The sequence below is a fragment of the Plodia interpunctella genome, chromosome 16 (genome assembly GCF_027563975.2).
Source record: "Plodia interpunctella isolate USDA-ARS_2022_Savannah chromosome 16, ilPloInte3.2, whole genome shotgun sequence".
NCBI lineage: Eukaryota > Metazoa > Arthropoda > Insecta > Lepidoptera > Pyralidae > Plodia > Plodia interpunctella.
The window spans coordinates 9,427,974-9,444,778 of record NC_071309.1 but is presented as its reverse complement, the minus strand read 5'-3'; the positions used below and the strand labels follow the sequence as shown (position 1 = coordinate 9,444,778).

At 37.4% G+C, this 16,805-nt stretch overlaps 2 protein-coding genes across 6 annotated transcripts in view; one reads left to right on the top strand and one right to left on the bottom strand.

The window, feature by feature from the left end:
• Nucleotides 1-90: 90 nt before the first annotated feature.
• LOC128676738 (uncharacterized protein) lies at nucleotides 91-8,228 on the bottom strand. Of its 2 annotated transcripts, none has more exons than XM_053757035.2 (9): nucleotides 7,971-8,228; nucleotides 6,758-6,973; nucleotides 5,965-6,118; nucleotides 4,951-5,103; nucleotides 4,525-4,588; nucleotides 3,927-4,093; nucleotides 3,215-3,357; nucleotides 1,057-1,236; nucleotides 91-682 (listed from the first exon to the last, which is right to left on the bottom strand). In XM_053757035.2, the coding sequence occupies exons 1-9, from the start codon at nucleotides 8,099-8,101 to the stop codon at nucleotides 589-591; spliced, it is 1,302 nt and encodes a 433-aa protein (XP_053613010.1). In that variant the 5' UTR covers nucleotides 8,102-8,228; the 3' UTR covers nucleotides 91-588. The 2 variants fall into 2 exon arrangements, with proteins under 2 accessions (XP_053613010.1, XP_053613011.1); XM_053757036.2 differs by having other exon boundaries at nucleotides 3,927-4,054; nucleotides 7,971-8,210.
• A 3,843-nt stretch (nucleotides 8,229-12,071) lies between these two features.
• dl (dorsal) overlaps nucleotides 12,072-16,805 on the top strand; it is a 40,193-nt gene continuing 35,459 nt past the window's right edge. For 2 of the 4 annotated variants that reach the window (XM_053757207.1, XM_053757204.2), the window contains exon 1: nucleotides 12,357-12,600. In XM_053757207.1, coding sequence (XP_053613182.1) covers nucleotides 12,585-12,600 — 16 coding nt within the window. In that variant the 5' untranslated portion in view covers nucleotides 12,357-12,584. The other 2 variants (XM_053757205.2, XM_053757206.2) reach the window with 2 other exon arrangements.

Genomic DNA, 16,805 nt, shown 5'->3' with positions numbered 1-16,805 from the left:
AGGACGTCCCAAGAAATTGTCACAGACCGCCTAAACGGGGGGGTCTTTCCACGCCCTTTAAACAAGGATGAAAAATAAAACTATGAAATTATTTTTAATTATCTGTAATCATAATCGCAAATGCCTACTTACAAAATCTAAGAGAAAACTTATAACAAACCTGTCACCGACACCGCGAACAAAACTCCTACAAATACACTAAATAACGTCTAAAATCAATCCAAAATACTTACCAATCACAAAACATATAACTATGGTGAGAAACATTCACCAATCAATGTTGACTAATTTGAATTCTTAAGGCCGGTGCAGACCAAATGCATAATACCCGGTGCGCATTTACTGTATAGAATTATATTGTGACATGAAGCGTAGTGTAGCTTTATACAATTCCATACAATGGCATAGCAATGCTCGTTTACTACGCAGTCGGTCTGCACCGACCTTAGTAACAAGATTTTTTTCATTCTCAGATTATTATACCGTCGGCTTAAATTTGACCTTTATTAAGACGCCAGATCCATTTGGGATCACTGAACCAGAGGAGTACATAATTTGATTAAAACTATCTTCAATCATGATACTTCATCAGCATCCATGTCGGGCGGGGACTAAGGACCAGATGACGGCCTCGGGGAACGAGAGCGGGGCGCGGAACCAGGAGCGGGTTAACCCCAGCAACCTGGAGAGTTAGTAGAATGTTACTAAGGTAGCTCCAATAATACATTTTATTAGTGAAATAATCCCAGAATAATTAGACCGGGAAGTTGTGTGCATGTTCTATCTCAACTGGCTACGCTAGCTCATTGTTTTTAGTTTTCTTTGTCTTCTCTCTCTCTCTCACTCTCTCACTTCTACTGCAACGCACGTTGATGTTCATCGAAATGTGAACTTCAAAGCATCCTCTTTACATTGACAAGACGAGAGCTGACAGCGTGCAGTACTAGACGATACAGTAAAGTATGTTTACAGAAGGCGCATTTAACCTCTCTTTCAACTTCAACGCTCAATTTACAACATTTTGACAAGAAGTAGAGTACTAAAACTAGATCTGACTTGGTGAGCGGCCTCGGCCACCAGCCCAGCTGTTCCCTGGTGTCCGCGAGTTGCCCCGCGAGCCGCGCCAGCTCGACGCGCAGCTCGGCCAGCGCGGCCTTCAGCGCGGCGCTCTCCTCCGCCGACAGCGACACGCGCGCCGACAGCGCAGCGCACTCCCTGCTGCAGCGGTTGCGCGCTCTAAAACACCAATATTTTACTAAATTCATGTATGAAAAAATTCCGGAATCGAGCGGGTAATGAATTATGCGATACTAAAATAAATAATGACATTAAAAAAATCTGGAATCGAGCGGGAAATGAATTATGTGATACTAAAATAAATAATGACATTAAAAAAATCCGGAATCGAGCGGGTAATAAATTATGCGATACTAAAATAAATAATGACATTAAAAAAATCTGGAATCGAGCGGGAATTAAATTATACAACATGTACAACAAAACCATTTAAATATGTAACTACTTTACAAGCTTCTATTTAATTTCACCTGACACGATGTTTGTCTGTAATCAAATGTTTTCCTCAGCCATGAGGATAGGACGCAATGTAATAATATAATTTATGAATAGCCTCCTTATGTTTGGTGCTGTGCCCCTGCAGGGCGTCACTTGTAATTATCCATTTATGTAACAACTACAAACTTGCAATAAATAAATCTAAAGAATATAAATAATCGAAATCAAAAATCTTTACGAAAACAATATGCGCATATTTTCATCAACAAGTACCTACTTCCAAAACAGTTAATCACATAATAATAAAACTAATATAACCGGTCTGCCAACAATACATTAGAGACCATTAGTTTACGACGCGTTATATTAGGTACATACATATGAAATTGGCGTTTGGTATAGGAGTACTACATCAGGTGTTCCAGTTTTCAAAATCATTAATACCCTATATGTTGACCAGGCTTTATAGCTATACAACAAAAAAGTTTCATTCAAATACGTCCAGTAGATCCAGAGATTAGCGTGTGCAAACAAATAGACACTTTTTTTTAAATTCTTATTCTATTACTGATTCTCTATCGATCTCATTTTTTTTTAATTTAAATGTCTTCAATGCACAGTTGGTGATGATGATATATTGATTAGGTAGGTACTTAAATGAAATTCTTACGAGTATAGTTAAAATACTTTGTATCAAACCTGTTCTACTATCGATTGAACCCTATTATGAAATTGCTTAAAAAATATACAAAAATGTTTGGAAAAATTGATGAAATTAATTAACTTTTACGTCGAAATTATCACGGTAGCCATAGCGCATAATTTTAGGCTTTATTAGCATACTCGCGTTGTTTGGTTTAAAATATTCCAAAACAATAAATATGGATGTAATATTAAGAGCAGAATGTTTGTGAATTCTTGGCGGAAACAAAACTCCAACGATCCGGTATATCAGCTCCTGACAGCTCACGTGCCGAGCACAGATAATAAAATTCTTCACACATACTGTTTCACTATTATATATTCTTCGGGCGATGGTGTAGACTATATTAATTACTGTACGTCTTGATGGATGGACGCGTTTATGTTTTATTCATGCTATTAACTGTATCGCTTTATTTTTGTTAACTTTACTGCAAGCATTAGATGTTACCGATACATAACTGCATTAATTTGTACTGTGGGCTGGCGACAATGCGTATGCTTTTACTTATACTGTGACACGCACAAATAACGCGCCTTATTTGGTAATGTTCGCGGTCCTCGATCGTGATTGGCGCTCGCAGTCACTATAGTCCGTGGATAGCATCACGCGTTCCCGCTTCCCGCGCTCGCTCTCAAGTCAGTTTGTGTCGTCGTTCGTCTTGTAACAGTCGTGTGTGCTAAGTTAAATGTTCCATGATTGTAGTGTTAAGGCTCCTCATTGTACGATAATAAACGCTGTTGTACCTACCTAACAAAAATTTCATTTCTAATATTAAGCATGATATGCGGGCAAATGTTTTAACAACTAGGGTAGCCGACGACCGTGCGAAGGGGATACGAAGAAGTAAGAAAGCGGATCCTGGACTCAACGGCTGAGAAAGAAACCGGAAATACGCACAGATGAGAGAGAGAGAGAGTGAACTAGGTCCCCCTATTAGAAAAAACGTAGAATATCATAGTATCGATAAAGAAATGTATACAAAAACGAACTCACTCCCGCTCAATGTCCAGTTCGTCGCTGGTAATCTGCAGAGCGCGCTGTCTGTCATCTGCTTCTCTCCTCAGCGTAGCCACTTCTTCTTCGGCGGCAGATAACAAAGCTTCGTGCTGCGCCAATTCCTCTTCCAGTAAAGATAGCTGCAAATATCAAGTACAGGCCTTACGCAAGCGGCAACCAAGTCAACTGTACAACAAAATCAAGTCTTTGTAGGACATGGTCGTTAAAATACAGAATAGATCGAACATAGTGGTTTCGTCCCAGGTAAAGCTGCAGTGATGAAGTAGCGCAGAATAAAGAATAGAAAATCCAGTAACTGAGGCCAAAAACTCTTTAGAGTAGCTTATCTTTGAATCAGCGAATACGTCCGCGTGGAATTCTCTCAATTTTAAACGCAGATCTTCGTTCGAGCTATGTTTTGTATACACATATAATTTGGATGACAACGCATTATTACGATTTGCCTAATTGTGCACCCAGGTTCGGTTCCCGACGAGGGTACTCATCAACGTTTTACTGCACGCGCGGACATATTTTTTGTCACGCGTTGATAACAAGATCTCTACGACGACATTAAAAGCTTCAACACAAAAATTGTGTCAGCTCGTGACATTTTTGTATTGTATCAACTTGTCGAGTGCTTGTAAATATTGTTGTCTGGTGTTCCCGCACACGAGGCGTTAAGCATTTGAAGTAGTAGAAGAGTTACCCTATTGTAGGCGTGGTCGCTCTGCGCGCGCGCGTCGGCCGCGTCCGCCCGCGCGGCGCCCAGCGCCAGCTCACACAGGCTCGCCGACGTGCGCACGCTTTCCAGCTCGTTGCGGCAGTTGCGCCAGCCTGCGACAGTTATGGTGAAGGTTTCTGACTTTTGTGCACCTGGGTGAGTTGGGTAACACCTGAGACTAGGCGTAATATCGAGTGTCACCTTGGTTAATGATTTATATATGTAAGTACTAGATGTTGCCCGGGGCTTCGCTCCCATGGGAATTTTGAGATAAAATAGCAATCTTGAATAAAGTACCTTTCTAATGCTGAAAGAATTTTTGAAATCAGTTAGGTAGTTTCGGAGATTACCCGCCTCACACATACAAACACACAAACGCTCACCTCTACATAGTAATAAGTATAGATTATAAATAGGTAGCAAAGGTTAAAGAGGCTACAAGTGCTACAACGAGTATTTTAAAAAGGGCGTGAAAAGATACAGTCAGACACCGGTGTTGGAGGTGTCCATAGGCAGCGGGGACCACTCATCAGGTTCGCTGAATAAAAAGTAGGTACCTATAATAACAACGAGATTCTCTCACCAATGCTCATTTCCGATGCCTGGTCTTCTGCAGCACAGACATCCTTTTCGAGTGCGATTTTTTCCTGAAAAAAATTGTATTAGACAAGACGAATTGTCTGATTCTCACGAACTCCAGGACATGATGGTCAGATGACTTAAGGCATTTCTATTGGTATCATTATCAATTGGTGCATGAAAACCGCATGAAAATCCTTGCAATTGTTTTTGACTTTATCGCAAACACGCAGACGCAGATTACAGTCTCATTGGATTGTATGTGCGTATCTTGTCATAGTTTTTACTGGAAAGCCTATAGCATGCCCTCTCTCCGTTACAATAGTACCTAAATGGTTCGTATGACATGGAGAATGTGGAGTAGTTTTATTGTAATTGAGGCGAGAAATCCATCATTCAGTTCACAGGTGGCAGTAAGACTCTCGCGTACCCTCTCCAGCACTGCCTTCTCCATCTCCTTCTCTCTGACCAGCTGTTTCAGTCGCTCGAGCTCCCTCATCGCCAGCCGGACCTTCGCATTGTCCGAGTCCAGTAGGGACTTCAATGTGGACACTTGGATGCGCAGACGTTCCGAACAGGACACCTGCATGGACACGCAATAAAGTATCAGCTTGAAAACTTGGATAAAGAGTAAAATTTAGTTTTAAAAATAAAGCAAGTATGTAAAAGTAAAAAAGAAAGAGAAAGACTAGACGCTCGAATAACAAGCTACTATTTATCGCAAAAAAATTCGGTGTTGGCCGGTATCCATAAAGAGAAAAGATTAGTTTCTTGTTTGTAAGTATGAATAAATTCAAATACTACTAAATCAATTTGGTACAAAGATAGACGAAACAATCAGGCTACATTTTTTTATTATGGTTTTACCCGAGCGATGTCGGGGCGGGTCTCTAGTGAATAATATAAAGTACGTACCTATTGACAAAATTATGGCATAGAAAGATCGGACGTCTGCATAATAACTATTCGAAAATATTTCAACAAAAGGTATATACCTAATTAATTAGGTAGGTAGGTACCTATCTGAAATAATTTAAATATAGAGGAGTCACGTAGACACTAGCACCCTGAGCCGTGTGTGATTCATACCTAATCATTTTGGCAGAGACGCATGATATTCGCTATGAGTCACTAATCCTTTTACTTAATATCTGTACTTACCTACTTTGCATAACATGTATCTACAGCTGAAAAATTCTGAAAACTATCGGCCTCTGAATTACGAGGCGGGGCGTCTACCACACATGGCCTTGTCGACTCAAAGGCAACAATAGTATTCCCGAGTTGGGTTAACATAAGGCCAGTAGTAAAATCACAGCCTAGTCGTTTGTTTAGCTCTATCCAACACGTGTGAAACACAATCATTTATCAGCAGCAAGCGGTGAAACAGGCCCTTAGTCATGTAAATGTGCAAAAATCTTGTAGGGGTTAAAAACACTTATACCTGAAACTCCAGCGTCTTCCGCAGACAGCGCACCTCTTCCCTCCTGCGGCGCCACGCGCTCATCATCAGGAACTTGGCTATCTTCATCGCCGCCTGCACTTCCACTGCTGTCTGCGGGCCCGGGGACATCACCACAGGTAGATCTCCGCCGTTCCTATAATCATTCAGAGTAATGAGCATAACTTATTTGACTACGGTGCTAATACGGTCAATGACTCACCTGCCGTCCTGTACCAACAGGACTTGAAAGAGGCCAACAACAGATAGATCCCAAAACGTCTACTCAACATCATAAATGTTTATTTATGACGTTGAGTAGACGTTTTAGTAGTAACTTATGGTTATTTAGTTTGATCGTATAAATATCAGAAGGTCGTTTACTCGACGGCATTAGGGCCCATTTTATTCAACTTAAGGAGCTATTATCAGCGTGGCCAGATATAATGGTAGAACACAGTTTGAACAGCCACTCCGGCTCGACAAGAAGAATTGGTGAGGATAGAGGTAGAGGTAGTCCTAGTAGAGTCTAGGGAGGTAATAGACAGAAGCCTACCCCCATGGGAGACATTCGTGTTAATAAATGTATGGTTAAGGAGCCTTTGATCAAAGGTCCAAGTTAGAATCTACTCTTGGCATATGAGTTTGTAAACCAATCTGACTGTTTAGTTTTCACAGGCCTAGAGAGTGTGGGAGCCATTTCCGAAGCCTATGGAAGCCTCAAGATAAACAGATTTTGATGACACAATGAGGAATGAATTAAAAGCATGGTAGGATATTCTTAAGATTTCCTCACCTCTCAATCCTCACTCGCTTGCTAGGCGTCAGGTCTTCCATAGACACAGCTTTAGGCCCGATCTTAGCTGGGCGAGCTGGCGTGGTCTGAGTCCTGTACTCCTCGAGGCAGCTGCGGATCCTCTGCAGGTTGGCGCTGGGCCCGCAGTGCTTGGTGGTAAACTTGCTTACAGGGGTCGAGAACAACTGCTTTTTGGGGTGAGCTGGTTGGACGCGCCTGTGGAGTTCAATAGAGAATGTATCTAATCTTGGCAATGTTTTTTCTGTAGGGTTGACGTAACGGATTGCCATTGAAATCCATGAACCTGAATAAATTCCATAACCATGGAACATTAGATGGAACATAACAAGACATTGGCCAACTTATTATGTAAGGAATTCAATTTAATAGTTATTTCAGTTGAATTTCTAATTCGTACTCTTGATCAAGTTTGATTCCCAGCGCGGGTAATTTTTGCATTTGTGATCCCAAATATTTGCCTGAAGTTCTGGGTGTGTTGTGCTCGTGCTGTGTCCACCCTACTAGTGATTAGTGTTAGTGGATTAGTAGATTGGATTGTTGTCCATTTATATCTGGCTGGCTATCAAAACAGTCCTGAAGATTCTGGCAAAACTTTGGAAAACTTATCAACAACAATATCTTAACTTTGGAACCCCGCAGACATAGAGGGCATCTCATCGAGACCTACAAAATATTACGATGTACCTAGTCTGCAACATCTGTTTAAATTCTTGGAAAATAATAAATTAAGAGGTCATTCCTTGAAACTATGTCGCACATCGGCAAAAAGAAAACCGAATAGTAATTTTCTATCCAATCGTGTGGTTCGAGACTGGAACAAACTCAATGAGAATGTTGTCACTTCAGTCAACAGTTTTAAGAACGATAAAATATCCAAACTTCAAGATACACATACATCAAGCTATTAAGCTTGATGCGTATGTCTTTTGTTTTATAACACACTAGCAGCTCATTAGAGCTGCTAGTGTGTTATAAAATAAAATAAATAAAACAGTCCTGCTTTCTAAATTTGAGAAATATGAATCCATTTTTTTCTTGTGTTCGATGTTTCTATTCTGTACTTTTATTTGGTGCAATATAGAGTACTAGCTTTGTGCCCGCGACTTCCCCAGCGTAATTTTTTTCTGGGATAAAAAGTACGCTATGTCCCTCTCCATACTTCAAACTAGTTACGTGTATGTAAAGATCTAACGTGGGCGGGGTGGTGGTTCTCAAGTTCTGCCGCTCCTGAGACAGCTCCCTCTCCGAGATGTCTCCAGCCCCGAACCTTGCCACGGGCGAGGCAAGCTGCGGCACCTTGCCGTTGCCTGGGTTTTCCGGCATTTTGCTAAATCCCTCTTGGTTTTGTTATATTTTGCGGTGAAAAATTATTGTCGTTGTCACCGAGTTTTGTGTTGATTTGACTGACAGATGTGTTCGAATTTTCAAATTCACTGCTTGTTGCATACCGAAAAAAAGTTGATTGAGCATGGAGGTATTTCTAAATGTATGTGGATAAAAGAATATTGTAGAACGGACATGCTTTCTCTCATTTTACAGAATTAGCATATTAAGTAACTAAAGTTTTTCACAGAATAAGCAATTAACAAACCACTTATTACGTACCACTAAACGACAAAACAAAAAAGGGTAAGAACAAACGTAGATAATAATCAAGGGAATTATTTAGGTGTAGGGGCGCGGGAGTCGCGTGTGGCGACGCGGGGCCGAGCCCTGCGGCCGCGGCGGAGGCGCCAGCCGCTGTGACGCCTCCGTGTCGACGGCGGCGGCTAGGGTGACGCATGAGGTGTGATGGCTTTGCTATTCTTGAAGGATTTTATTTGGTTGCCGCATTTATAAACGTATTTGTAAAAATTAAAGAAGGTTTTGGTAGTGAGATAGAAGCTAATTGAAAAAAAAAATACGCCTGCAAAAAAATTATAGCAAATGTATTAGAATGGTACATAACTTGATCCGTTACAGTTAAGGTCGGGGCCATGTCGGGGCGAAAAATCCTCATATCACGGTATCAAGAAAATATAACTATTTCTAGACTTAAAAAGAGACACGAATCCTAAATGTTGGATCAAAGTGGAACTAGGTACTTGTTGCAGGTACCTACCTATAGTAAGCTCCCATGTCTTTATTATGAGTGCACTGCATATACCAACGTACTAATTCAATCGTGTGTGAGTCAGGGGCTGTCTCCCCGCTCTGTGTGCGTGAGGCGCCATAGTTATTAGAAAGTACTACGTCTAAAACTTCATAATACATACAACCCTTCTAATGATTGTCGCTATATTTAGAACTGAAAATTTATGTTATAAAAGAGATTAAGACTTAGTAAAAGAATATGGTTAGGCCGTAGAATTAGTAAGTACTACTAGTTCTTACTAAATACATTGTTTAGGCTAATTTATAATCATAAAAAAGGAATTTTCTATTGGGAAGGTTGCTTTGTAATCCTAACTGAGTAATCACTTGCTTAATACGAAATAAGGAAAACAACACGGCAATTTTCAACCCAATTAATTATATCGCCCGCTTACGACAACTTACGCGCCGTCAGTGACAGTCATTTCGAAAAAATCTGGTTTTGTCCTTGATTATGTTATGTCTCATCTCAAATACTAAGTTACTGCTATCAAAACAACAGGCATGATTGCTGAAACTCGCGAATTATTATATCTTGGCCATAGAGTAACATTGCCCGACCATATTGCCATATTGCCGACTTTTGTGGCCGATTTCCAACATTGCCAGGCATTAGCAGGACATCAAAGTTAACACAGTAGGTATAAATACAGTGACTTTCCGCATTTAACTTTTTGTTCTTATTGTTTCACATCGTTCACGGTAATTACATTTTGATTACATTACTTGTTAAATTTTAGAATATTGTACTAAAATTAGGTACAACACTTTTAAATAAAAATAATAATAAAATAAGATCAAAGACAGGAAATAAATAAATTATACCTAGGAGCCTTTTATTAAACAAAAAAAAAATATCGTGACGTGTTGCATCCTTCATTTTTAAAGTGGGTTAAAAAAGAGCCACTTCACACAGAAAACTTTTAAAATACATTGTTATAAAGTAATAGGTGTAAGTATTACTCCTATTTTTATTAGTAATCTTGTGGAAAGCGCTTCAAAAATGGTGATGTATAGAGGAAAATATTGGCTTCACAAGCAGTTCCCCATTTCATTTTGCAGCCTGAGTGGACCGCCGCCTTATGTGAAAGATAACCTTGATGCTAATTTTAGGAATACTTAGCTTCGCTCCGTTTTAGATTCGGGATAAAAAATGCTCCTATATTTTTGAAGGTTTACACCACCCACGTGGTAAATGTAATAAAAATACACAGCCTCGTTTAATGATGGGAGAAAAATATCCATCCCATCAACCTTGAAAGTCCAAAGGCAGAAATGTTATTATATTTGGATGTCTAAATAAAAGCTTTAGATATTCACTGTAGACTTCTGTAGGTGTTCCTTAAGCCCACAGACAGACTATTTTTATGCCTTTTGAATTTGTATCATCATACCCAGGTAGGAACTTATTTAGTTCCCGCCCATTACCAACGTAAGTAGGTAACCATAATAATTTTCCTTACAATAAAAGTAATGAGTTTAAATAGAACGTCATTCTTTGTTTCATCATCAGAAAATGCGCGTGTTTTACATGTGCCTATAGGGAAAATTGTTTAAATATTAATCACGACTTAGGTATATTATATTTAAAAAAAATAAGTCAGTTCTGGTCAATTTGTGCCCATCTCAAGACGTAGTTTAACATTAAATTGGTTTTAAATCGTTACATGTTTAGATAGTCTTGGTGGTGGTGGTGAAACGTGCATTTTATAGGTATTTTCGAGACGTCCTTTGTGGCATAGAGATTGGTGTACTTTTCTTAATTCATATCATTGGTTACTTTAATTAGGTTTTTCCTTAATAAAATAAGTTTATGAGGTAATAGATTTTAGTCTGACCGGTGACCAGATGTAGGTTGGTGATTGTAACTTTTTAATAGGAAATGATGATACGAAGATGCACGTAGCGAGGTCTCGAGTTTTAAAGATCTACCAGAGGATCTGGCACGATGGTCCTACGCCTGTATGTGTCACAGGTTAGTCGCTGCTTGGTTTTATACTTTTTTCACTTATTACGTCCCACTGCTGGGCAAAGGTTGCCTCTAACTTCATCCAAGCCGTTCTATCACGGTTCTATCCGATGCCAAAACCAACCATTTCTTCTTAAAGCTTCTGAGAACATAATTCTAAAAAAAATTATTACGAACTTTCTTTTGTATGGCTACTGTGATATATTTTTTTAAATTATTTTCTTTTTAAAATCCTTACTGATCGGCTTTCTGATAATGCGAATTTATATTAAATTACATAGTTCCTAATCCTAATTACCTACCAATATTAACAGTTTAATAAGACTAAAATGGTTCTGTCTATAAATAAAAAAGAAAACATTTTCACAGCGAATGAGTCATCCGCCGGACTCACTCCTGGCTTTTGAAATATGTATCCTGAAATCCTGAAACACCCACGCAAGTGACGCACGTGCGTATTGAGCATACAGCCTTGCGGCGAGTGGGTGACTCATTCCCCTTGAGTAGGTACTTTGAGAAACAAATATGTCCAATATTATTTTAATAAATCCACGTCATGAAATTACCATCATCCAAAGGATATAGGGTAGGTGTTCCAGAGAGATTCCTTTTTTTTGGGTCACTATTTACGTTGACCAAAAGCAATGTTCGACCAGTAATGATATTAACCATCATCATTGCCTGAAGATGGATAGCTTGCAGAAAACTTTGTAAATGCATGAACGCCATGAACAAGCGTAAACTACAGAATATCTTGTATTATACATTTTGTAACTGTAACTAATATCGCATAATATATTATAAAATCATAATTGCTAAATAATTAGGCTGGTCGAAGTATCTGTGCCCTGGAAGGGCTGGAAACTTAAGGAAACAGAAGCCTGCCTTTTGGGCACTTTGCCGTTTGATGGACTACATATAATGTGTATTTTTTTAGTTTAAGTTTTTATATAATAATCTCTTCAGATTTTTTGGATATTAATTGAATATATTTAGTAATTATATACTCTAACTGAGATTATAAATTATCCTATTTCAAAATTATCCTATTTAAAACTTTCGCGACGGATACGGAAAAGGTAACAAGGCTATTTTGGCAGACTGAAACAACGCGCATGCGCTTGCTTCTCAAGCAACGTCATTTCGGCATAATATGCCATGTGACAGTAGCACAACCAATAGTAGTTGCTTAGCTTATCGTAATTTTTGACATTCATTCGACGAAATAAGCGTCTAACATTATTTTTAGTGAGTGATATAATTTTATTTACCATTATTTAGTGAACTTAACACAAATATACACAAGTTTTTTGAAATGTTTATTAAATAGAGTTAGTGACATAACCTGTGTGATTCTTGGAACCAAGCGAGCCTGCGTCGAGACGAAAGACCTTGATATCTAGTTCCTTGGTCCAGCGAACGAAGAGACGAGACGGCAGTTATTATAGCATCGTTCATACGTTTGGACTGGTATGTTTTTAGCTTACAATTTGTGAAGCGTGTGTTTTATCAATCGTTGGTTTTATGCGGGTTGCGTTTCATTTCATGCAAACACAAATACATAATCAGTGTGGTGGTGTGATCCAAATGGGACTGTGAAACTGGGAAGTGTGAATTGGTTGGCAATGACGAAGTTAAAAATATGTGCGTATTGATATTGTGTGAAGGACCGCTGTGAGGTGTCCACGAACGTGTTTTAGTGCCATGGACATCGGCGGAGGTAATCCGTGTGAAAGACTTGCATGTGATTGTTTCATTTTATTATCAGCACCTAATTTTATAGGGATTAAATCTGGCACTAATCTTCACTTCACTAAAATAGTAAGGTATGAATCGCAAACTAATGTAGTTTTAATTTTTTTTTGAAGCAAAGGCATCAAGTACTGTACAGCTAATTTAGTAGAGGTGATTTCCTCTTTCTGCCTGCACTGCAGTTAGCATGCTCTAGTTGGAAGCCCGGTTGGGAGCTATAAATATCTTAGGCTATCCACACGCTGCCCATGGAAATTAGTATGCTTCACATTTTTTTTTGCATTATTTTTTTAATTACACACAAATCAATCTGAATGACCATTTTGAAAATAATGAAATATTGTCCTTTCGATACAGTCTCAAAAATACAATACTCACTCACTATTGTAAATTTCTTTGAAAATATTTAGCTGCATTGTAATTTTAAAAAAATACACTAATATGAACACAGCATTTAAAATAATTGGTAGGTATATCTACACTAAAAAGGTAGGAATATTTTTTAAGCTTTCCAAAATTTCCAATTTCTTCTGAGGAATTTTTTCAAAAGGAAATTGAGTAATTTTATGATTTTATCTTCTCTTAACCATAAACTTACAAAAACTAACACATTCTCTCTATAATAGTTACTGTAGTTGTAGAGTAATTTTACTATATTTTTGTTTTTTTTTTTTAATTATGCAAGCGTGGTTAGCAACCATTTTCTAGAAAACTCTTTTTTCTTATACATTATGAACTACTATTTCCTGTTTTTGTGGAATCCAACTGTCTACAAAACCACATCATAACTGCCAGTTGTGGGTTCATAGTTTTGGGTACAATATTTTCCTTGATCCATGGTTGAAATTGTTGTTGGGACAAGAATTATTTTATTTAGTAACAGTGGATGGATGCAATGAAATAATTTATAACCTAGGTCCCTCCCGTGGGTTTTTTGTATACTTTTAAATAGCCAGTCTTATTCTTTATGAATTTCGATACCTCAACTGTTATGTTTAAAAAAGTGTCCAGGAACCATGTTTTGATTCTCTTTCTCACACAGATCAAATAATGCTGACCTTTATGTATAAAAGTTAGTATATGTATTTTGTATAAAAATACAAAGTATACAAAACATGTTATGATTGTGATCGAGTGATGATAAAAAAATACAGATATGGTTAAAACACAAAATATATGAGAATCAAGCTGACCAGTTCCCCGAGTTTACAAGTTGATGCATGATTTAAATGCAGTTGTGAGTTTATTTATTACCTACTTTACTATCACATCATTTCACAATATTGGCTAAGATAAACACACAAAGATGCAAGTCGTGGGTGGCCTCTACTATGAAATTAACTCTATCTCATACAGAGATAATGCCGTTATCAATACGATTTACTAACATAGGATTACTATAGATATGACCTCCATCTGAACGAGAGTTTAGTGGGCAGAGCAGATATGATAAAACTTTTTGAAGTAGTGTCATAATACCAAAATGTATTCTCAGTCAATAATACTACATGTTGTCAGATAAAAGTAGGAATAATGACATTTATTTGTTTCATTTTTATTATTGACATATACAAAAGACTTGGCTGTATGGGCTAGTACCCTTTGCCTCCTCAATAAAACGAGGGAATAAACCAAAAAAAAAATATTATTGACATTGACATTTAAAAGGTTATAATATTCAAAAAATTTGTAGACATGGTAAGTATAGTGTTGAGGTTTTTGAATGTAGTGGCGTAAAATGCCCATTAAGCCACTCTATACTCATTTTTATTTTATTTCTTAGAGAAAGATAAAAAAATAAAGATTGAAACAGATTATGCCACACTAAGAATTTTATTAAAAAGTATTACCTATACATGTGTATATATTTTTATAGTTTTCCATTGCACTATGTAGTCACAGTTGACTATCGAATCGAAAACAGTGGCCGCCACAATCCGTTTAATGAACTGCGACCACATTGTATTTTACTTTCTACCAAAATTATTTACATAGTGTGGCATAATTTACTAAAATATATTGTTTTCATTTTTCGCTAAGAAATAAAAGGAACTGATAGAAATGCAATTGTGTCGCTACAGTGCGGGTACATAGCGCCTTAAATAATAATAAAACATGGTTGTGAATGCGGGACGAAATTAGTAGATGATATATAGATAAAACATTTATTTGTAAAACAACAACACAATACACAACCAGACTAAAAACACAAAATAAAACGCAGTATTCACAGTAAGGCCCATCTCAGTGCACATATCACCCAGAGGGGCGATACACTGATTTTCAGATGAGACCTGAATCAGTGTGCGCACGGTGTATGTGAGGTTTAACAGTGAGGAAGGAAATATATAACTACGATTGATATATTACTTATACAATAAACATTGACTGTAGCTACATACACGTACCCAACATAATAAATAAAGAAAAATAAAATACAACATGGTAAATTAGTAAAGGATGCTAAAGCACATAAATAATACATTACAATACATACACTTTACTAAAAATAAGATAAACAATTAAAAAATAAAGTTTAAAAAGTAAAGGCAACACCCGCTACCGGCGGCGAAGTGTACAGTAATTTTTTTTCGAATTTAGAAGGTAGGCTCGAAATTTATTTTTAAAGTTGCAAATAGAAGAAAGAAGTCTAATTGGAGGTGGTAAATTGTTCCAACACTTCGTCGCCTGGTATCGGAAGATGCCCCTAAACCTAGTAGTAATCTTCTTCACTGCCCATCCCTTTATTTATTTGGGTCGGCGCCAGGACGGCCTGAGCTGGGTGGGTCGTCGTGAGTGTCCAGTCTTGCCCATGCCAAGTTAATGAGGACGATTGATATCAATGACCTCTGCCCCTTATTTTCCTTTTTGAAATCAGTACTAATCGAACTTAAAAATTTGAATTCATTACATAGAATGCTTTCAATCTTTACCGTAACCTGCCGTAGCTACATGTTTACTCGGAATTACCGAAATCAATGACCTACTGACAGCTGAATATGTTTGGCGAAATGACATAGAATTTTCCCATGTCTATGCTTGATCTCGGATATTCCATTCTGTTTTTAATTCATTCTAATTTTTATTTATTTATTCTCTCGTTTGAGCAGGGTTCTAGCCCATACAGCCAAGTCTTTTGTTAAATATTTTTTTAAAAATAAAAGGTGCTACTTAAAGTCCACTGCAGAATTTTGACAAGCTTTAATTGGTTTTACCCGTGTTTTACCTGTCCTGCACCCAGGTGCTTTACTCGTAGGTGGATATTTTCATATTATAATCACGCCAAATTATATGGAGAATCCTATAACAAAATTTGAATCAAAATAAAAAAAATGTTACGTTACTGAAAAAATTGTTATTATAAAAAAACAATTATATTACCAACATTGTTCAAAATGAGTTTTCTTCCAGCATTACTTCTCAAAAGTGGTCGTTCCGAAATGCTATATATTTTAGTTTTGAGAACGTAATATCCATCCATACTTCCATACATTATTACTTATATGTGAACGTGTATTTGTGTTTTTTTTTAATGTCAAAACAAAGCATTGAATTGAGTTATTGATTGTGAAAAGTATGTCCCGTACGATCCGACCCGACACTTCCCAGTTAAATAACGCGAACGTGTTTCGATGGAGTTAACCAAATTATGCAAACCAGGCGCTCGTTACTTTCCTGGTATTTCTCGGCATGAGTTGTGATGATTCATACCATGTTCATGGTTCACTCAATGTATTGCTACTTACGAGAATAGTTTGACAATAATGACAGGCATTAAATCAGTGGCAGACAGTGGCTCTATATGTTGTGAAAATTAAAAAATATATACCTAATCTCGAGATCGTTATATCTGTTAGAAAAAATAAATAAATATTGTATGAATACATAAATAAATAAGATATTAATTGTATGATTAATTCGGACTGATCGCATTGTGTAATTATATTTTAAAGTAGTTGTTATGACCGGTGATAATTTGCCGCTATTTTTGTGAGCGATCAGTCCTCTATAGTTTAAAAAAGGGAGGAATAAACGCTGTTGAAATGTAAGTACGTTTTATTATTTAATTTATCTCTATTATAATGAATAATTGTTTATCATCACGCTTATTCATTACATAACACTCATTGTTAGAAAATTCAAGTATTTCTATGTATCGCGGTATTTCACTTC